Source organism: Maylandia zebra, linkage group LG15 (genome assembly GCF_041146795.1).
Source record: "Maylandia zebra isolate NMK-2024a linkage group LG15, Mzebra_GT3a, whole genome shotgun sequence".
In the NCBI taxonomy this organism is placed as follows: domain Eukaryota; kingdom Metazoa; phylum Chordata; class Actinopteri; order Cichliformes; family Cichlidae; genus Maylandia; species Maylandia zebra.
The window spans coordinates 20945205-20969215 of NC_135181.1; the positions used below are offsets into that span (position 1 = coordinate 20945205).

General features: G+C 39.9%; 1 protein-coding gene across 15 annotated transcripts in view; it reads left to right on the plus strand.

The window, feature by feature from the left end:
• The first annotated feature begins 1272 nt into the window (after positions 1 to 1272).
• The window catches only part of afdna (afadin, adherens junction formation factor a), a 121759-nt gene continuing 99020 nt past the window's right edge, over positions 1273 to 24011 (plus strand). For 13 of the 15 annotated variants that reach the window (XM_076874081.1, XM_076874082.1, XM_076874084.1 and 10 more), the window contains exon 1: positions 1274 to 1569. In XM_076874081.1, coding sequence (XP_076730196.1) covers positions 1468 to 1569 — 102 coding nt within the window. In that variant the 5' untranslated portion in view covers positions 1274 to 1467. Of the gene's footprint in view, positions 1570 to 24011 lie in introns of all 15 variants that reach the window. The other 2 variants (XM_076874087.1, XM_076874088.1) reach the window with 1 other exon arrangement.

Genomic DNA, 24011 nt, shown 5'->3' on the forward strand with positions numbered 1-24011 from the left:
TGGGAGAAGAGGTGGGCGGCCCACATGACTAACTGCCCTGCTGTATCACAGCTATTTTTATAGATGAGATCATTACATTTCACATGTATCTGCTGACCTTTCAGAGTCACTCACAGCCATGTGTTAATAGATGGAGCGCAGCGCCACATCATTACCCCCAACAAACAGAATAGAAACACACACACACACAGGAAATGAGTGTGATTATGAAGAGTGGGTCCACAGGAAGGAAAAAGCTACTGCAGTGAAACAGGTTATCACGAATGTAGAACCGCACACAATGGCTCATCCATCCCATACATAGATAAGATGCTCTCTCTGATTGTGTGCGTAAAACTGGAATTTTATCCTCTTAACATAAACCAGGTCACTGGTGGGTAACATGCTAAGAAGATGATACCTCTAAAATCAAGTTTCTTGCATGCACTTTACTCTTTTGCTTCCATTTGAGCATGCAAATTAGGTGAAAATTTTATATTCGAGGGTAGATGTAAAGCTAAATAGATTAGCAGAGACCTTTTGGATGTTAAGGTAATAATTTAAAATATTAATGGTTAATAATTAGAAGATATTTTCAATTAGTTTTATTAATAAAGAAAAATTCTGGTGCACTTTCACAGTGCTTCCAACAAGTAACAAAAAAGAATCTTACATTTACAACCAAATGCTAAATGGACTGTTTTGTACTTTAACCGAGCATTTTTAATACTACAGTCTATATTCACACAGCAATTTTCAGTTTTTTCATATGGACTGGATTAGCTGACCTTGAGATGAGCTAGCTCTGCCTCCTGAATTAAATTTAAAAAAAAAATTCTGTGTGCTACTTGAAATGTATTGTGTTTAATGTATTGGATTATTACAATTATTTAAAAAGATTAATTATAATTTTTCTACTGTATTCAAATCTTTTTGCATCTCTAAGTTTTTAGGTTTATTCCTCTTCTGCACAAGTGTTTGTTTACTTTTTTCAAAGTGCAAACAAACAACAAGATAAGTAGTGGGATTTCACTGTCTGAATTGTAGATATTATATATTTACAGTGTAAATAAATCGCTCAGGGGTTTAAGGGCGTGTGTGTGTGTCTGTGTTGGGGTCTTAATGAAAAGATAATGAGTTAATCCTGCTGACCACCATAAGCGGACTACTTCTTTTGAGACTGCACATTTAAGAAAAGCAGCGTCATCGATCAATTGTGTCGGTTCTGAAACAGTTAATAGTTTGCGCGTTCACAAACGCAAACACACACATACACATAGACCGGGGGCGCGCAGAAGCTCACCGGGAACGCGAAGCAGGAGCAGATCAGAGAGCAGGTCGGTCGGTGAGCGGAGAGACGCACGAAGTCCTGGCGATAAAGCAGCAGACCTGAACCTTTGGTTTGTGAGGCGGCTTTTTCTTCTCCTGTGGACTACCGTTACGGGAAGTTTTATTCAACAGTGCGGACCTACGGAAAGGCTGTCCACCATGTCGGGGAGCAGGGAGGAGGAGAGGAGGAAACTGGCCGACATCATCAACCACTGGAACGCCAACCGGCTCGACCTGTTCGAGATCAGCCGGCCCACAGAGGTAGGAGCTCAGCCAGGAGTGGCAGGAGAGGCCGCGGACACGCGGGCCCTCTCCTGGGGGAGGGGGGCCCTGTAAACCTACCCCCGGCTGACCCTTGGGTTGAAAATGTTGAAAGCCAAGCAGTATTGGGCAGCGTGGTTTTCTTGGGTGACTCGGTGGCAAGTCCCCGTACGTGCTGCGAGAGAATGAATGCCAAACTCCATTGAAAAATGTCAGGATTTGCCAGATAGTAGGCTAAACACATTGTTCAAGATGGTGCCTATAAATTTAATTAAATCTTTGAGCCCTCACGGCAACCCAGGCAAACTATTTAACAGTCCATGGCTGAGCATCGTGTATAGGTAAACCTGCCTCTATCGCTTTCTTTTAAAAGAAACTGTTCACACTTGCGTAGCTATTACCGCCCACAGCTGTGTATTTGGGAAGTGGCAGGAATAATTTTGAAAGTTGGCAAATCACAGAAGCTCTTAAGATTATGTGTGCGATAAATATGCCGAATTTGGCGCGAATGTGAGTAGAATATTATCTACCTTGAGGTTTATTCTTGCTTCTGTGGATGCGTGCGATAAGTAGGTAAAGATGTAATTTCCAGATTTCTGAATGGGATTTGGTGCGTTATCTTGCGAACGGAACGTTAACTGGGCTAGCTAGCTAGTTAGTTAGCAAGCACTTTACCTGTAGAGAAAACATAAGCTGTGCTACTATTAAACAGAATAAACCCCCCCCCCCCCCCCCCCCCCCCCCCCTCTATTGGTGATTTACGCATTACATATTTGCGCTTTTTAAATGAGGGGGCAAAGTTGTGATATAGCCGGCGTGTACAGTGCATGCAGCGCACTCGCAGCACTGCCTGCAATGGCTGACAAACCCAGTAACACGGTCAGGTTGCTAGATACGTTAGGCATATAGATAAAAGCTTAAAGTATTAGCTACAAGCAGGGTGTGGATGCTTAGCTGGGCACTCAGATACTGCTAGCCCACCACCCACAGGACAGCCCCTCTCCTGTACGTCTGTCGATCTGTCTGTGCAACACACTGACTATGTCATGTCGTCCTGCATTGTCCTCACACACGAGCTAGCTTGGTACGAGCTGCTTGTTTGACCAGCAATAATTTGACCCTACAACACGGCGGAGCAGCAGTGCTGTAATTAAACCGCCCGTCTGGACTCAGGTTGTGGCTGTTTACTAATGACATGACGGGATAAGAAACGCCTCCTTGCCGAACAGTAGCAAGGGCTTGGCGATGTCTCTAGTCCTTGCTAAGTCCAGTGTCCAGCAAACCAGGGGCGTTTCCAGGATTTTTGAAATGTGGTGGCTCACAGGACGTCAGCATGATTGATGAGAGTTGCAATAACGTTGCCAATTCAACGCAACCAAGAAAACTGGTGATGCTGTTTAGCCTAGCAGCTAACAACATAACATAACATCTACACTGGCTAAAGCCCAGACAAATGTGGAGTTAAACAAGATTCCTGCATTTTCTGTCTGCACCACTGAGACCAAAGCAAGACCATTGATGACAAGATAAAACAAATAAAATAGTTCTAATTTAATCTGAATTTCATTCTGCAGGTGCCGGCACTCAAGGTAGGTTTGAGTGACTGGACCTGATGAAATGCACTGTTTTAGAATAGAGGTAAATGCATTACAGACTCCACACTTAGCTTAATACTATTTTTTTTATTTATTTATTAATTTTTTTAGGATTGAAGGGCTGGACCAAAATGATTTACAGTGAAATTCTGGCCCTCATATTTTGCCCAAATCTAATCTAGTCCATTTTCTTAGATATTTACCATCAAAATATACAAATAGTTCAACTACAACTGCCTAATGAGAAAGAACCTTCAGTCATAAACACATTATTGGATCATAATTATTGATTCAAGAGTGTGTGCATATCACTTTTAATGCTGCTAGTAGAGATGATTTTCATTATTTATATAATATTAGATGGCTTAATAGTGCTCTAGCAAAATAGCATTGGTAGAGGGATGCCTGGTGCCACCCTGTGCCCCCCTCAGGACACGTCCTTGCATCCAATCCTGCCTGTGACTGGTGCATTTTGTGGTTAAGTAGTTTTAATTTAAATCTATGACTGTGATTGTGTCAGCTGCTGTGTTTTTAGGCGAGCTGCCCACCCCCCACCTCTTTCTTGGATAAGGGTGTAGGGGGGCCACAGGGTCCCCTCTCTTCTCCTCTTGAGCCGATTACCAGGATTGAAGCTGGCCAGCCATTGGCCAGTGTTGCATACTACACAGCACACACGCGCAGACAAATACACAACCCCTCGTCTGTGTAAGGAATCATTAACTCTGCATGTCCAGAAGTTTCCCAGACTGTAATTCTTTCACTATACTGGGGTTTCAGCTCACAAGCGTCACAGTGTAGTCCAGCAGAGCATAACTCAATGTAAGGAGATGCATGGCCTTCCTTCACCACGCCACACCCCACCCATATGTCAGGTGGTGGAGCGCCCAAGCTGCACAAGTGTCCTCCAAATAGGCTAGACCACTCCAGAGTGAAGCTGTGCTATAGATAAAACTTGACACTGTTATCCTTAAATAAAGCTTCCCACCCCCCAGTAGAAAAACAGAATATCTGGTAATTGTTATAAACGTTTAATTTCAGAGCAAGCTGCCACTGAGAGCAGTGAGATCATTTGTGTGATTAGATTAGGCACGGCTGGCTGATTAGTCTGGAGCAAAGGTTCTCAAACTTCTTAATCTTTCAAACCCAAAATGAATAGGTCCTGCTGCGGGACTTATGGTGAGGCTCATTATAACATAACAGGTACCCATGTCACGTTGGGGACTCGCAGTGGGAAGAGATGTGGGGACTTATTTCTGCAGACTGAATAAACACTGGGCTTGGATGGTGTGGCACAATAGTCATGTAGTGTTGAGATGCAGGCATGCATCTCAACACTACATGACTCCACTCCACCCACTGGAGATGTGGAGGTTTAGTGACTTCTAATCCTTCTAGGTTTTGGTGGGACATGTGAATGTGTGGCACATTAGCCTTCCTAAAGTGTTTAGCTTTCATGATTCTCTGAAACTCTGCACCAGAGTTATTCAAGAAAAGCACCCAAACCTATCAAAAGTTCCCATCTCAGAATCGGCTTATTGTTTTTGTGCAATATTTAATGAAGCCATTGATGATTTAACTTTCATACTCTAAAATTGTCCAAGGAACAGGCTCTCAAGTACATAGACATAGGCCAGAGTTTGATACTTTTCAATTTGCCTTATTTTTATGATCCTTCATAAGTACATGAACTTTTGTGAGTTGAAAAAGCACATTTTACCTGGTTTAAAAACGGAAACCTGCACCAACTAAAGAATTTAATTGTTTTGGCACCAGGCTCATCTTCTACCTGTGTTTTCTATTATGTCTTATTTAATACTCCTGAATTTAGATTATGGATGTAAAGTGGAGAATAAACATTGGTGTTCCCATGTCTCATATCATAGTTAGAGCATATCACATTTATCAAGTAAGTTTAGCTCCTGTAGTACAGCTCAAAGCAAATATGTGGCTGAGGATACTCCATGTGTAGTCGTGATCTAGTGACCATGCAGACCATAGGATTAAGTGAGGTTTACAGTTGGTTGTGGACAGTGACAGAAACAGAGGATGAGTAATGATTATTGTTATATTTCTTTAAAGACCGCTCGAGGTCTGCTTGAAGTCCGCACAGTCTCGTGCTAACAGCCTGGTGACGACATTTCCATCACTTGGGCACAAATGCAGTATAATAGATGGATGCAGCCTTTTCCGTGAGGGACGGCATTTCATTTCCTCTAACAAATTCCTGAAGCCCTACATATTAATCTGTCTAATATCCATGGAAACAAACTGGTTTTGCCTGAGCTTTAAGAGCACTTTCTTCGATTTCAGTTGTATAGTTGTAGCCTAAGGGTCTAAGCCTCAGTATCTTTTAAAAAAATCTTTATTTTATGTGTTGACAAAAGTGACTGTGTTTAAGTATCATATTACTCTGTGGTTCCCGTTGGCTGTTTTTTTTTTTACATACATATAAAATACCATCTTAAGAAACTAAAAAGAACTAAAAAGGCTCTTAAAGAACCTTAAAATGTTACGAATTTTTACAGTTTTACTTGTTTAGTTGATGTTTGTCCAGTATTTGTTGTTCAGCAAATTAGCAAGCAATGGCAATTTAAAAAAAAAAAAAAAAAATTGGGTTCCACAGATTGACATCAGATTAAATCCCACGCCACGGTGCTGGTTGGCTAATCGTTAGTCCTCACACCGTGCTCAGTGAACTGATGTGTAAGTTTTAATCGAGGAACTGCTGTTTCACATCTCAATGCCAGATCAATCAGTCAGCTTGATGGAGTGGATCAATTTAAATGGGACAAACCCAGCCAACCATAAGACATGATTCACATCTTTTTATAATCTTTAAATTGATGAGATAGAAATTTTTATCGTAGGATAAATATCTTCCCTATGTGGCAACAAGCAGACCGAAAACATGGTAGCAAAATACCCCCCCAGAGCATTACAGACTTGGTGAGGTCAAGGTAGGGCTGTTTGATATAACGATATATATATATATATATATGGGATGACGATATAGAAACGTCTATCATTTCATTTTATGCTATCGTTTGTTTCATGGTGTCGCAAAATAAACTGTTTACGGCAATATTCTTTTCAGCGTTTTGATGGTCACTGTGGTGGCTATATTAATTTCTTAAAGTTCTCTCTTTCTCTTATATTTAATATAACCACACTACGGACGGACAAGCTCCTGTTTTTATGCGTTGTTGTTAGGAACAACGACGGTAAAACCATCGCGTGCCCGCTTGTTTATTTTCCACATAAACCTTTCACAATAAAGCTTAAGATCCTGTTGAGACTTTTCAAAATAAACTGAATCACGTGAAAGAGGATGCAGAGTGTTTACGGATGAGAAGCAAAAAAGAGCCGTCAGGTGCTAAAAAATAAACCTTAGACTCAAACATTAGAACAGGCTTTTTTTTGTGTAATAAATACTCACAAAGAAAACGGCGGCCGTTACAACTTATGTCTAAAAATGTATAGTTTCATGCATTGGTTAAAACACTCGACTCCAGGTACACGACGCTCAGCTGGATACACTTCACACAAGTCGAGCTGCCCGAGAGTCACAGAATTTACAGAAAATGTTACATTTTTGTGATTTATATCATTATTGGGACGATAGATGTCTTATATCGGGATATGAGATTTTGGTCATATCGCACAGCCCTAGGCTTCACTTATTTCCTTCAATTTGTCACTGTCTACTCAAATTTCTTCAGTCAGCTCAAATGGTGTCTGTTCAGAATTGTGGCATTCAATAACTTGCTACATGCAACCTCAAAATAATGGTATGTGTCATCTTTGAAAAGAAGCACCCTTTTTTTTTTTTTTGAGTATGCAGCATCAGGAAGACTCCTCTAATAGTTTGGATGTTGACAGCTTTGCAGCTTCTTGTGCTTGGAAATGCTGCTCATCAGGGAAAAAAAGCTGCTGACAAGATTGTCCTGAATATGAGTTCTGGAGAAAAAACAAAGACTGTACAGCAAGTTTGAAGTGCAGGAAGTAAGAAAAAAATAAGTTTTGAATGAATTTTGGGACCAGTTTACACAACCCAGACTTGAGGCCACCGGTTATGTCAGACCCTGTCCAACATGATGTGCTTGAAACTGAATGCAGGTTTTGTTAAATCTGGGTCCAGTCCCCCCCCCCTCATATAAATGTAAACATTCTGCTACATGCCATAAAGTTGAGCCATAAATAAAGGCAGACTGACAAACATTTTACAGGACAAGCAGACCATGCTGGATAAATAATAGAGAATAAATGATGCATATCGTCTTTACAAATGCACTCTCCGGCAGTGGGTTTCATGAGGGTATTGACAGTGCAGTAATTAGCAGGTAGTGCTCTTTAAGCCTGTAATTACGTGTTACATTGCCATCATTCAGACAGGAGTGATCTTTATTATGCTGACATTTCCCTCTGCTTCCTGTATAAGTGTGATTTTCCTCAATCATGTAAATCAGATTATCAGGAAACTCTTATTTATGCAAGGCAGAGTTGGCTACATTAAACAGTACCTTTGTATCTGTGGGATGGTGATAAGGTTTTACAGTTCCTCCTCTTGCCCTGAATGCTGACCCAAGACCTTTTTTTTTTTTTTTTTTTTTTTTTTTTTTTCTCCTTCCCCCTGAGCAACTCAAGAGAAGCTTATGGTTTAAAAATGGGAACGGCAGCATTTTTTTGTCCACTCAGTTCTCCACTGATCCTGCGTGGAACAAGATGTTCTGCCCCAAACATCAATTATGCTGAACAGTGACCCTAAAAGCCTCAGAAAGTTGTCAAGTATTAGAGTCAAAGTTGTACAGTTGTGTTTTGTTTTTTTTTGTCCCATAGTACAGCAGCTTAAAAGACAAATCTATTGTTAGATCTCTATGATTGGATCTAAATTTAAGACATTTAACAGACATAAATGCCTTAAATAGACTTTAGGGCTTCTAAAGTTGAGGCAGAGATGGAAATTAAAGCAAATGTTACATCACAATACATACTTTTACTTTCAGTTTAAGAATTTAATTTAACCCACAGGCACTGTGTCCTCACAGAAGAGAACATAGTTAATACACTATGACAGATGTTTTTTTTTTACTTTATATGTACTTTGGTAAACAGAGCAGAAAATCTTCTCTTTAAATGCACACTTTTCTTTACCTTGCACTGCTCACATGTACTATAGGAGCTTCTGCTTGTCAGATATGTGCTCTTTGGCTTTTGTTTGTTTGTGGTTTACTAACTGCTGAAATGAATCTTTTGAATCCTAAAGTGTTCCCAGTTTGTCTTTGTGAAAGCTGCGTGATGTAAATGTGTTAGCTGCTGCTGTTGCATGGCAAAGTAAACACAGAACTACACAGAACTGCATTGACTTGATTGTCCTGTTTTTACCTATCCTATCTAGCTTTTTGAGCCAGGATGATGTCTGACCCAGGGACCTGTGTGTCATTAGAGAACACCAGGCTTATAATATAAATTCCCTAACTTAGTGGTTGTAGCTTTTGCCCCCCCCCCCCCCCCCCCCAAAAAAAAAAGACTGAAGTGACTACTAAGGCTGAATTTAAGGAAAATTAAAGAGAAAGGGTTTCAGTTTGAGCACCACAGGAGAGTAAATTGGAAATCTGCATGAATAAAAATGGATTTTAATTATTACTTTATCTCAGTTATGTAATGCACAGCTGAATGGGATGATGGTATGTCACAGCATATTAAGACACTGGTCTGGCCGTCACATGGCCTAGCGAGGTGAAAAGCCTGAGAAACGCTTACTTTATCACAACATTCTTTTGGAGAAAATATACAAATAAAAGTATTTATTTGAAGTCTCTATACAGCACAAGAGACTTCTTGTGTGCTCCTGCCGCTCCTTTTTTCTCCTGTCATGTTCTGAACTCCAAAATCAACGATTATTATTCACACCAAATGACTTTTCTGATCACCTTAAGGATTATTTTCCTCCCTGTACTTATCATCATAATTTGAGGTGGAAGGTATTTACTAGCAGGAAGTCGGACTTGTAGCCACTTTGTTTCCTGTGGCACGGGATATGCTGCATGTTGGCAGACTCGCTGTGACATCAGTGGCCACTCCCTCCCTCCCAGCTTTTCCCTGCTGGTGCACAGGAAGCAGGAAACTCTGCAGAAAGGAAGTGAGTGTTTTGTGGAGATAGTGTGTTTCCTGGCCTATGAGGTGGAATGATTTGTTTTCAGAACGGTCAGGTTTCTTTTTTTTCTTCTTCTATTCCCAGATTCTCAATCCTCCAGAGGAGTCATTTCCACCAGTGGTGGCAATTTAGTTGTGAAGAAATATTTCAGTGTGGTTAGATATTCTATATTATTGGTCATATTTTGTTGTCGTTGTGGTTTATTGAAGTTGCTGGCTGTTAAACTCATCAGTTGCTGTACCTTCTTTCACAGGAGTTTTTATTCTTTTTTTTTTTTTTTTTTTTTTTTTTGTGTGCTTTTTTTGTATACTTTCAGACCTGATATATGTATACAGATGCTGGCCGTCAGATTTTTTTTTTCTATTTAAGTATTTACTATTTAATTTTTTTTTTTTTAAAGGAAACCTATTGACGTTCTTTGTGTTTACATGAAAAGAATTCCAGAAAGCTATGTGTGATTGCATAGGACATATCTGACAAATTGACATAGTCCATCACATTGACGGGACAATCACATTTTGATATAAAGCGGATCAGCTTAGTGATTTGCAACATTGCACCTGAGTACAAGAGCATAAATACCTCTGTATATATATCTGTATTGCATAGGAAATCTTTTACAAATCTAACAGATGTTTTCATCATTAGGCAGACACAGCTCATTGAGGCGACTGTTTTTGTGATTTGAAGCTGTATGATTAAAATTGAACTGAATTGGATTGAAACTGAATTGCAGCATTGCGGCAAAGCATTTATACTTAGTTTTTATTGTGAATAAGAGTACCTCTAGCTAATCCTAGAAAGTCCCGTGACCTGACATTGTAAATGCAGTATTTAAATTTAAGCAAAGTGGCGGAGGTAACCAGGTGGTTTTTGCAGCTGAGCTTTGTAAATAAACAATGCCACTTTCTTGTGTTATGTAACAGCGACTATCTCTTCCTTTTTTGTTTTTAAATTTAAGATACCATAGTCATCAAGAAAAGGCAAGGTCAATAACCTGGAACTATGAAATAATTTCACTTTTACCCTAAAAGTTAAACTTAAATAGTTATGAAAATCTTTGTAGCTATATGATATACTTACTCTAACCCTAACTGTGTTGGCTCTAATTGAAATTGTAGCACTTTACTAAAGGTGTCTGCAGATCTGAGAGACCTGTAGGCAATGTGGATTTAATAACCTTGATTGACAGGCAAGGACGTATGGCTGCTTCTTTTCCATGCTAGGTCCTTCCTAGCACAGTCATGATAAAAGCTGGTGTACACATTGTACATACAATGCTTTTTGTTCCAACAACTCAGCGACAGTTTCTTTTCCTTTCTTTGTTGGAAACATGTTACTGTTGCATTAATAAGTTCCTCATTGCGTTTGATAATTAAATGCCTTTGGACTTTGAGGTCGAGCCCTTTGTTTATGATAATAGAAATTTTTTCTTTTATTTTTTTTAAAATAAATTCGCTGGAATAAGTATTTTGATCTTCTGTGAGATGGCATAGGGTATCCTGGGAAATTAAAATGCTACGGCTTATAAAGGCAGAAAGGACTTAAGAGTTTAGCTGGCTGGTTTCTGACTTTGGCTAAAGGTCAGTGCTGACCGTGGGTGTACCTGCTAAAGTGGCAGCTGGAGATAGTAGAAACACTTTTGGGTAACAGACATGCTGGCCTCAGCCACAATGACAGCAGCATGAGGTCACTCATGCAGAGGCGCTGACCACGGCGTGCATTTATCCCTGTTTGCATTGTTCCTCTGTGTGTTCATTGCCCGTGCCCTCCCCTTTTTCTCTTTCTGTCTCACCCCTCACGTCATGCAGACATTAGCTGGCTGCGTCCCCATGGCAACGCTGTAGCTGTGATGAGCTGCACACTACAGCAGTTTAAAAAAAAAAATAAATAAAAAATAGGAGGCCACACACACAGTTTTCGACAGGCTCCAGTGTTTCCTTTTTTAGAAATAAATGAATAAATTATAATCTGCTAGCCCTGGTTCTTTCTGTCTTGTGTTTTTCCTACAAGCTTGTTGGCCATGTTGCTGTTGAGGTGGTCCTCAAAACCATTCAGCTCCTGCTTCCCCAGAACATCTCATCCTGCAGTCAGATGTACTCACATTCCACATTCTCGGACTGCAGCTAGTCGCGGTAGTTCTTCCTTTGCTTAGGTCATCTGTGAGCTGTAGGGTCATTCTGAACTGGCTCACGTGCCGCTATACCATGCTCGCTGAAGCTGCAGAGCTGATCAAGGACTCTCAGCTGCAGTGCAAGACGGTGTAGCTGGAATGATTTATTGCCCTGTTACATGTTTATATCCCTGGCCCAAATATTTACCTTTTGAGAAGAGTGGAAGAGTAGCAAGTAGTGGTTTGACTGTATGGTTTGTATTTTTTTTTCCTAATCAAAGACATTGAAATATAAATGTATAGTTATAAAGCGCATTCTGTTTACTCCTGACAGAAAAATGAAACACTGCAAACTTTTGTAAAAGGTCTGCTCGCTGATTGATTTAAAATTGGTTTCATCCATAAAAAATAAGCCCAGCCCACATAGACTTATAAATGTAATTACATCATTTAAAAATACTAAAGAAACAATCCAATCTGACGTCTTTCTTAAGCTTTAGAAATGCGTCCAGCTAACAAAAAAGGAAAAAAACAGTCACTATTGGCCACCCCAAAACTAGATTTTTTTTTTAACAGCCACCTCACTAAATATAGATATTCTAAACTCATCATTAACTTCTTTGTCCATTCAGTAATTAACACTCCCTACTGTCCTGGATATTTGTAAATCTGTCAGCTTGCAAAAATATTGGTCATAACACTACCACAGTTTCTTCTGGCGTGACTATGCATGTAACTGCAATTGGTCCACATTTTAATAATTGTTTGCATTTTTATAGGCAAAATGTGTTAAACCCCACTTTAAAAAAAGGAAGTCAAGAACCTTCTATAACCTTTGACCCTTTTCCCCATCAGCTGCAACTACAGCCACCTGCACCTTCTTAGCAGGCCTAGATCACTAGCTCTACAGCTGTGTTGTCTGTGTTGCTGTAAATGTCTGCTGAGCTTGTTTTTATCTGGCTGACCAGATGAAGCTGTAAATGTGTAGCATGTCACATTTCATGGTCAGGCTATAGGTGGGTCTGCCTGAGAGTAATCGCACCTCAGCACAGGTTCATTACAAAGTGGGGCAAAAGATCGTGACCATAGGCCTTAACTCTCAGGCTGGACGCTTGTGCGGTTTAAACCTTAGTAAGTAACGTTGCCACCTTCTCTCAGTCTGGAGAAATGCTGCGGTGTGCTTTATTCTTCCAGTCTGACAGGATGCAACAGAGTGATGCTGTTCTTTCTTTATTTGGATGGCACAGTTGTTTTTTGTTTTGTTTTTTTTCCTACTGAGTGTGAACTCACAATTATACTCCAGTTGTGTGTCACTTATTCAGAAAGCCAGTGAATCACAATTATGAATTAAAACAATAGTTGGGTCCTCACAAATTTGTACGGGTTGAGGCGTTTCCTGCAGGCAGGTGGATGTTGGACAAACCAAATTCCTGTTTCCATGTGTAGAACCCAGAATGCAAATGTTAGGTTTATCAGATGAACTATGTCACTAAATACTGATTTCCTGTTGCTACTTGATGGCGCCATGGCATTCATAGTTCATGGTGGGATCCTTATCAAACATGACTAGTCTGGGCCGGTTTGGGCAATGTATGGGTGAATTACGAGAACTTTAAATTTCACAGTGCTTTGGACATTCCCTTGAATAAAAACTGACCATGTATGACCAACACTGAAACGGATTTGATTCAGTCTCTAGGAGGATGTTTTTTAAATTCTAATGCTTAGAAATGGCAAAAAAAATTGCATCCAAATTGCTTCTTACATTCAAAATGGTGGTTTTATTGTGGTTTAAAGTATGTGTTAGAGGCTGTTATGTATGTGTACCAAATGTCTTGGATGTTAACTGGTATTCAAGCATGTTCAGGACCTTAAAAATGCACATTGTTTTTGAATAAATAATGATAAACTTAGCAATTCCAGAAATTACAATAGGAAAAAAAAAAAAAGAACCCCCCCCCCCCCCCCCCCCCCCCCCCCCAAATAATTACAACAGCATTTCTGCAGGATTTCAGCATCTTATCATCTCCCAGCTGCAAAGCTCACTGCATCATCCTTAATTAATGCATCTGCTCTCAGTGTATTGGCTGCTGTCTATTAAATAGAAGAATGGGGGTCAAGCTGGGCAGCCAGGATATTCATCACCACTGTTTATTCCCAGCTTGTTAGGAAGTCCACTTTAGCCTCCTGTACATTGTTTAAAGGTCTTATTGGGGTCATGGGAGAAATGTATGAATGTATAGCTGATAAATGAAATGGATTGGATACTACTTAGTACCCTGTTACTAGGCAAAATGTGTTCATAGCTCAGGGAAATGCTGAATAATTAATGAAACCACCTATGTTTTTTTTTAAAGGTATTTTTACTAAAGCATACAAATCAGTAGGCGAATACCTGCTTGTTACATCTTAATGTCATTAGGCATTCCCTTTTCAATTAGCAAACAGAATGAGGGGCTTCTGAGTTTTAACAATGGTCCAGATTCTCCTAGGTGTTTTAATAAAGTTTAAAGTTTAGGTAGCCATGAAAGATGACTCATGAGATTTAGGAGAGTTTGAAGTTTGAATGTTTTCAGGTGAGGTTTTGGCATCAGCGACTTGGGTCATGGTAAGCTGTTGGCTTTCCCTTGTAGATCATAAGGACTCAGGTTTATAAGGTTCTCGCTTCATCCCCATCTGCCACCACAGACAACCCCAAAGTGGAGGCTATGGGCTGGCAGGGACCAACAGCAAAATGGGCTTTACTGTCAGAAACACCCACTTGATCTAAAGTCGTGATTATGGTTATTTTGTTACTCATTGCTTGTGTGAACAGTGACGTCGGTGCAGGTCTGTAACCATTTATACTGGCGTTAAACGATAGGTGTCACAACTTTAAAACCCCCTCGACTTCTTATCAGTGCTGCTGCAGGAGGACAAGAAGTCAAAACAGGAAATAAAGAGAACAGAGGTAATTTTGGAGTTTGCTACATAGTCTTCTTTTCTAGATGTTAAAGCATTTCCCTGTTATTTGACAGTCTCTGTGCTCCTAGAGACACAATTATCATTAAATGGTGGTAAAGAGCGACCAACTCTCGTGTGCCATGTAATTAAAAAAAAATAAAAAAATTAAAAAAAATCCAAAGGCACGACAAGCGTTGTGGCAAACGCCAACAGTTGTCACGTTATTTTTGGTTTACGCTGCCATTCAAGAGGGCATCAGTGGCTAGTACAAGTGTAACTCACAACAACGTGCCCATCTCCACCCATGGAAAGATGGAGTTTCCCATAAAAAGAGGTTTGAAGTTTATTCAAAGCATGTTTGGCAAGTTTATAAATGATTGTTTACCAGAAATGATCATGACTACAACTTTTAACAGTAAAGCAAAGTCTTAACCCTCACACTTTGAAAGGGAACAAAAAGAAGGAAAATCTGATTTTAAAGTTCTAACTTTAAACACAATTCCACCACTAAATTCAAACTGGTTCAAAGACAGACGGACAGACTTGGGGATTTTGCCTTTGGTTTCCTGTGACAGATGACTTCAGCCTCAGTTATTTTGGATGAGCTGTTTTTATTTTTTACATTTTTTTTTTTTAAAGTGCAGCCCACAGTCTGCCCCCTTAAATGGAATTTTGAAGAGGCATGAAGAAATGAGGGCTGGGCAAAAAGTTTAAACTCTTACAAAATTTAATCACTTTGATGGTCTGAAACCCTAGAAAGGCCTTTTTTTTCCAGCAGAAACAATCATGCACATCTTTCAGCTGTCCTTTTAGAACAGTAACTGCATGCCTGCATGTGATGCATTTAAAGCACGTCTGTAAACTGTACCTAATAAAAACAAGAAGCACGGCTAATTACAGGTAGTTTTCTTTTTTCAACATGTGCCATCAAGCCTCAGTGATTTGTATTTAGAGAAAAAACGTAAGATGTGTATGACAGTGAAATGAAAAAACTGTAGATACAAATTTATGTATCTTCTGTATGTTCTGTTGCTCCTGAAAACACTTTAACCCTAAAGCAACCAAGTGGTTTTAGGTTGAAAATTACTTGAAATGACAATTAAATTATACAGGAACTCTTTTGTTAAAAGCTATATTTGAGTTTATCAGTTAGTCTTTAGTTTATCTATGGCAGATATTCTGAAATGTTCAAATCTAATTAAATACATATTTTTTTTTTAATCCTAATCGGCGTCAAGTCTGCTGTGGAAGTAAATCTTGCTACAATAGTTATGGAAAAGAACTGCAGTGTATTCTAATGTGTTGTAGTGATAAGAAGTGGGAAATTACACTGAAGTCAAAACCCACAGTGTTAAAAAACACACACACACTAACACGGTCCTTAATGAAGCGGCACAACTTTTCAAAATCGTATTCCTGTAAAAACTATGAAAAGTTGTAGAAGTAAAGAGACAGCTTCATAGTAGTTAACATTTATGGACCCCATTTGATCACTTGAATCTTAAAGATGCTTCTGCAGACCCACTGTCTTCTCTTTACACGTTAATAATTGATTGTTAGTTTAAGTTCTTTAAGCCTTGGATTAAACTCAGTCTTGTGGAAACCCCGGCTCCACTTTGGAGGCAGTTAATTTTCTGTAATGGGCCGTCGGAATCTGATCAATATGTTAAACTGCTCCCTAAGCACCCCACACATCAGCATGGTCTCTCTCTCCCTCTCTCTCTCTGTGTGCTTGAGCGTCCAACTGGGTGATATGCCACGGGTTTCAGGGCTCCTAGTGGTCATGGAATTCCTGGAATGCAAATGGAGTTTCAAGTGGAGAATTCCATACAGAGAAGGTCAGGTAACTTGATGGATTCTCAGTGGAAAAGTGGGGGAATGTTAGAGATTCCTGTTAATAGCAAGCGAGCGTATTTCATGTGTAGTTTCCAACAGAACTGCAGTACAATCCAGACAGCTCATTCTTCAAGTAAAGGGGGAGAGTTGTGGAAGAGTTATGGAATATGCATTAGGACAGCAGCAGGACATTTGTTGGGAAACACCTGTGGTTCATAATCTCACTCTCTCTTTGCTCTCTCACATTCCTTCGCGGTGATTTGGCCCCTACTTCTTATCTATCTTTTCTCTCTTTCCTCTTGTTCTAAAACAAGCAGTATATTGTGTGTGCTCAGCAGAGCAGCCCGCCCTCAAAGCTCTGTGTGTGTGTTTGTCCCAGTCAGCCTGTCAGACCATGTTAATCCCCTCAGAGGCCTGGCTCACCTCCTCCCATGCTTTTTTTCTTCTTCCCCCTCTCCTCCCATCTCCATTGGTTTGTGTTGTCCCCCCCCAGCCTCCGGATATGTTGTCCCACCTGTCAGTCAGCCCCTCGTGCACATCCATGTGGGCCAGTCGCACAGGAGGTAACTCCCCATTGACCTCGCAGGATCAGACAGCAATCACCAATTCAGTCACTCACTGTTTAGAACCGCTTGCGACCAGCTTCCCATGGTGCTTTGCAGCAGATCAATGTCTAATTCGTGGCCCACAAGGAGGGAAAACAAGGAGGAGCAGTGTGTGTGTGTGTAATCACTGGGAGTAATCAGGAGTAAAACCCATTGTTTGCCACGTGTTGGCAGTTTACTTGTGGTCAGATGGTAGCAGTTATAGTGCAGAAAATAAAACCTGCTTACTTAAAGCAGAAATTAATCAGTCTTGTGCCGTTTCCCATTTTTCCTCACTGCTACATTAGAGTAGGAGTTTTGTGCTTCTGAAATCTAAAATATCAGCAGTCTGACTTTTTTACAGGATGTGGAAGAATTTAACACAAGATACCCCAGGACAGACTGCTACACAGACAGAAGATTTAAGGGAGTGCAATCCCAATAATTTTATTTATGTTCGTTCGGTAAGTCATAAAAATGTTGGAAAGAAGCTGCAGTACACTTTGCTGTTTACATTTTACATTATATTTACTCATACAAGTTTCACAAAAGAGTCTTTAGTGGTTATGAAGACTCCCTGAAATTATGGCCATGTTTAAAATGAACAGCTACAATTCCAGCATTATTATCAATGAAAGAACATAAGGAAAAAGCATTGAAAGTCCACTTTAACTGCTCTTAGTTGTTTAAATGAAATTAAATGTAATTTACTGTGGTAACACAGGGGTTTTCCTGCCCCATCAATAAGGTGGATCTTGGCCAAAGTCAAAAGAAAATGATTGGCCCTGTAATAAAACCTAAGGTAAGACTTTTGGTTTCTATCTGCTCAAAGGCATTTTTACAGATGGCATTTTTGTTTAAGAGATTTGAAGAAATAAGATGAATAGATTTGTGTCAAATCATGTGAGTTGTTGTCCCCCAAAAGCACAATCTGAGCCAGAAAACTCCACAAAATATACGTATGTGACAGAAAATACAAAGAATTCTTATGGGGAAAAACAAGACCTTCTGGAAAATAACATGATTAAAAACACTCGTCTTAATGGGTCTAATGGTCAAAACAGCCGTGGGATAACGGCTGCATTAGGGTGTGATTCTTTTGGATTACTTGAACTTAATTACTAGAACGGACACACAAACATGCACACATCTGTGACGAACATAAGCACACAAGTGAAATTCCACAACTCGTAAAAGCGGGACCACAAAATATTTGGTGCATTTTCTCATTGTGTTGAAATGTTTGCTGGTTTGGCGTCGCCGGTATGAGAAGTGTCTACATAACAAACTCACGACAGCAGATCTGCTGGTGGCTCGACGGGACATCGCTGGTGATGATGGTTTTACTTCGGTCTGCATGAGCTCTAAGCTTTAAGAAGCTGAGCGTCAGTGACTGGGGTGTGTTCGGTCAAAGTTTTATTAGGGGGAGAAATGCACTGTTAAAGCTGTCTTATTGTCAAGTCAGACTGCAGTTTTTCCATTATTTTGCACAGCTATTCAGTGTCACCTCATTTAATGACATGCAGATTTACTATTATGGTTCAGTCTCATTACTCTCATCAGTTTCAGTTGCCATGGTTTTCATAATCCAGCTGTAATTAATGGGTGACAGTTACCCAGTGAGTATAGCGGACCACTTAAAAGAATGGACATTTAGTTATGGCAAGCATCATCACTGTAATTGTTTTCTTAAATCTTGAGCTAAAAAGAAAAAGTAAAAGGACCTTAAGATCAAAGTATGGTGGATGTATAATGAATTTGACATCACTGCTCTAGATGGATATGAATACACCACAATAGCTGTTTTGCCTCTAGTTATTTTACTTTTATACTAGTTGGAAACCAAAATTGTAATTGAAAGTTGAAGTTAAAGAGCCAAACTACCTTACCTGCTAGGTGGAAAAAACCCAAACAAACTCTAAAGAAGCAGTGAGTACTTACCTTTACACTCATCTGTCCAGAAGCACGACTCTGAGTAAGTGCTAATTTTACACTCTGCTGCATGTGTATCTAATTTTTGTTTGCCAACTATCACCGTATCAATTTTACAAGGTGTTAATGTGTCACTGTTGTGTTTACTACGTGGGTCTACTGCAACGAGATAAAAACCCCCCATTAATGTTTAACTCATGCTGACCTTAACAAGCAGGGTATGATTTTTAAGGAAGTTGATTTACAAATTCCTGAGGTTAGGGAAGACATGACATTAGTAATTTGTACAGTACTTGTGTATAGGGCTGCTCAATTAATCGAATTTTAATCACGATTACGATCTGGGCTTTCAACGATCATTAAAAATGAATGAGCCAATTATTAGCCCCTCCCTCGTGCTTTACTCTCGCACTGCTCCGTGTGGCAAATCGAGCGCACCTCTCTGCATTTCGAACACGTGTCACAACAATTAAGAGCAGCAGTCTCCAACCTTTTTTGCGCCACGCACCGGTTTATGCCCGACAATATTTTCATGGACCGGCCTTTAAGGTGTCGCGGATAAATACAACAAAATAAAACTAGTACCGGTACCGAAAAAAAGAAAATTTATTCATAACACACGAGAAAAGACCAAGGAAAACCGAGTAAACGATAACAAAATAATGCTGAAAACCGATAAAACCCATGAAAACTATACATTTCACACATGAGCCTCAACTCTCGAGGCCCGGTACCAAACGACTCATGGACCGGTACCGGTCTGAGACCCGGGGGTTGGGGACCGCTGATTAAGAGGAGCCGAGGGAAGCTCGGAAAGCTAAGCAGAAGTTATTTGGAGAGGAGAGAGACTGCTGTTGGTTGAAAAGAGAGGTAAAAAAACCTTCAGTGGTGTGGAAACATTATGGGTTCGCGGAGTCAGACGTGTGTAAACTTTGCTACAGTGTCGTAGCTGCACCACAGAGCAACACTGCAAAGTTCACTAAACATAGATGTTTACATTTTTCATTTATTTTTTTATATTGCAAACATTTGCACTGTTATCAGTATTTGCACACTATTTTATATTATTTTTTGACAATCTTTAAAGTCATTATTCAATACATTGTTATTGTTAAATAAATATCGTCAAATAATCGAGATCTCAATTTCAGTGAAAATAATCGTGATTATCATTTTTGCCATAATCGAGCAGCCCTACTTGCGTAAAGAATCAGGGTTTTTGTAGGACATCATCCCAAAAGGAGTATCATGATGATTTCTATCAACTTTCTTTGTTAGCCTGAGCTTTCTGCTTTATGATCTGTTTGTGCTCAAATAAACCTGGGCTTTGATGTCCATCAACTGGACTGATTTAAAGCAATCCAACTTTGGTCAGAGAGGTTATAAGAAGAACAGGTGATAGAGATCTTGCAAATGAGGCAAGGAAAACAATGCTAGCAGAAAACATGTTAGCATATTTTAGGACACTCTGCTCTCAGTGCTGCTGTTTATCTGTAACATCAAAGCTGCACATAAAAGCTTAAAACTTGAACCCCTTCAGACCAACCCTGCATGGTGCAGGTGCTATCACTAGAAAGAGGGTAGCTTAAGATCTAACTGCTTATCCCCTGCAGACAGCTTTCATTTCAGCTTCTTAAATCAATTCTATTTCCGTTTGAAACAAACCACTGGTCTATGAAAGCAGCTAAAACATCTATCCACATTGGTTTTTGGTGAAAGGATTTGAATAATGTTACTGGTTATGAACTCTTGTGTTGTATTATTTAGAATTAAAGCTTACCTGGCAACAGATTGGGACCAAGCATAGAGCATAGGGCTGGGCGATATGACCCAAAATTCATATCTCGATATTTTTTAGCTGGATGGCGATATAAGATATATATCTCGATATATTTTTTTAAAGCCATAAAGTAAGAACAAAAAGAGAGTTCTTAGTCAAAGCTGTGTCCCAGATGTCACACAGGCACTTTTATTAACATAGCATAGATGTACATGAAAAAAACTACTCAAAAATAAATTATGAGCATTTATTAAATAATAATGCTCCATAAATAAAAGAAAACAAGGTTGTTTTTGTGCTAAACAAAGAGCTCACAATTGTGCAGTCAAAATGTAAACTAACATTAATAACAAAGATTTCACAGCTGCTCTGTTCCCAACTTCTACTGCTTGACTGACAGCCTGGAGTTTGAAATCCGCTTCAGGTGCCATTTATGGTCCTTATACACACACAATACGGTAATATTACGTTGAAGCACAGTGCGTATCACTCCGCGAGGCTCCTCGGTAGCCGTAATGCTCCGACAATCCATCAAGCGGTGCAGCTCCGTAGCTTACCAAAGTCGTACTAAAACATTTTTTGACAGATTGCTGAGCGCCGTGTTCCACATAAAATCGGTTCGCGGTCATCAAGCACAACCAGAATTCATACATAAGGCGCGCTGTCAACTTTTGAGAAAATGAACGGATTTTAGGCTGTGCAGCCCCTGTGGGCTGCATGGCGTTAGCTCGTTAGCACGTTGACGCCGTCCAGCCCCACGCACGGAGCGATGCGCAGTAACTCGTTAACGGAGATTTGCCGTGTTCATCTTGTCGTTGCCTGCAGGTGAAGCTATGGGGGAGGAGGGGGAGTTGTGTTCAGTGAAGGAGAGGCGAGGCGGAGTAACGTTGCGTAGAGACAAAAGTGGACGAAAGAGAGGCAAACTTATGGCTCCACATAGAGCTGGGCGATAGAACGATAACGATATGTATCGCGATATAACTTTTACTCGATAGAGAAATTAAGCTATCGCGATAGACCTCGCCGCTCTTGTCCTCTTTAAAAAAAAAAAAAAAAAAGGTCAGCCGATCCAAATTCAGTAGCGCAGAGCCGAACCAATCACAGCCGCAGCGTCACGTCGCGTGACTTGTTACGTACAGCACAAGTGCCAAGCCGCACCTGTGTTTGTTTGGGAAGCAGCCAGCGGGTAATGGAGCCAGCGCATAATGGAGGAAATGAGTGTGCCGACTAGAAAAATCAACCGAGCGTGACCGAAGAGAAAACAGATGATGGTTCCAATGCCGGAGAGATTGTCGAACGGAAGAGCCATAGAAGTTCCGTAGTGTGAAGGTATTTCGGCTATTTCAAGTCTGACAAAAAACAGAGTAGCGTGCACTGTAAATTGTGCCGAAAGCAAGTCTGGAAATACAATAAACTGGTGCATGCGTCACACTGTGCGCCACGTTATTGTTTCGGTGAAATGAATTTCTACAATACTGTTACTGTTAATTCTACTCTCTGCAGTGTTTAAATGCTTACATATACACACAGTTACTGTCCCTCCACACATACGACTCGGTTCTGCTTCTATGCCCCAGCTTTGTTTACTTTTTCCCACCGAGGCTTCTAGACTTCTGATTGGCCAACATTTCTGCATGGTTAGGAATCTAGCGCCACCTGCTGCTTTGGCATGTTCATAGCAGCGTTTTCCTTCATTTCTGCCTTTATGTGTGGACGGGATTATTTTTCAAAACGAAAACGGAAAATCTCCGTTTTCAAAAATACCCGTGTACGTGTGGACGTAGCCTCAGTCTCTGACTGGAAGCGCTAATTCTTCATTCGGCTTTTGTCAGACTAAAGTAACTGTTAAAACTGTTTGAAAAGCTCAGCTATACAACAAGGAGAGATTGAGAATTTCCTTTTAGTTCTCAGTTTATTTGATACTGACAAAAGTTAGTCAGTTTTGTCTGTTCTTCTGTAAAACAAACTAAGATTTATTTTTAGAATTAATACTTTATTTCTAAGTGGAATTGACAATTTAGTCTGTTTCGTTTGTTCTATTTTGAAACTTAAACGCTTTAGCGGCTGCCTTTTGTGTAGTTTGCAATATTTGCCTTTATTTATCTGAAAAAGTCTCATGTTCCTTAAGTACATCTACCCTGTTGAACTTATTATGGGAAATAAATATTTAAAAACAAGCTGCTGATTATTTCACATTTTACTTGTGAGCAACGGCACATTTAAATCTTACAAATATAGTTATTTGGCTTATATCGTGATAGATATCGTTATCGCCTGAAATGAAAAAAACATATCGTGATATGAAAAAATCTCATATCGCCCAGCTCTAGCTCCACAACTATAATTATAACGTATATATCGATATAAAGGATATTGTCACATCTTATATCTCATATAAAAATATATCGATGTTTTTAAAAAAACTCGATATATCGCCCAGCCCTAATAGAGCATATTTATAAATGTCTTGTATCATCAATTGAACTTATGCAAGGTGCCATGTGACTGTGGCTATAACTTCTTCTGGCACTATTACTAATGCACGGCTCAACAGTTTGCGTGTATCCCTTCAGGAGAGAGTTTTTGAGAGTGCTGTCAGGGGAAAAACATGCTGCTCTAAGTCAGTTTTAAACTGAAACTCTCAACACATAACCTGCTCAACACTCTGTTATGTGTTGACAAGTAAGTTAACATTGTCTAGTTAGTTAAAGGATAAAGTCTCCATTGTGCCACAGCCAAAACAAAAAGACACTGCAGCTACAATTACATGCATTACTAATAAAGTGCTCTGAAGTGGTAACGTCATCACCAGAAATCAAAGCAACACAAAATACAAGCAACACACCTCCTCCTATGGTCTGGATTTGTTCAACAGAGTTGTACTCCAAGGCATTAAAGCTTTCTTGGCATAAAAGAAGTTTGCAAAGATTATTCCTTGTACCTCCTACCCGATAGTAGTAACTGTGGTGCATAACAGAGGATTGCTCACCCTTTTTCTTACCACTTGAGACTTAAAAAGCTTTACTAACAGTTTTATTTTCCTGCAGTCTTACTCAGCATATTTATTTCCTTTTTAATTTGTTCTTAATTACTACAGAAAAAAATATGAGGCAATGAGAAGCAGACACAAACTGCTGTAGCTTCTGCAATAAGTAAAACCATAGTAATGCATTCCTGAGAAGACTTGTTTTGTCATTTGCTGTTCTTAAATGTGTATATCCAGCTACTTTTGAACCACTAAAAACAGTGACTCTAGGTTCAGCATAGCTTTAATTGTGATTTGCAATATGTGCTGCAGCCTTAAGTTAACATACTGACTTTGCTGCAGAGACCCTGTGTATGTCCTACGTCCATTCCTCTCATCTGTGGGTTGTTATTGGACCCCCCAGTGGAGCTGCACCCTGTCCTCTGCCTGTTTTAGTTCAGCCCCACCTTCTTCCTGGAAGAACCTGGTGGAGAATTTAAACAGAAATACAATATTACTGTGTGGGTGTCCTCAGTATGT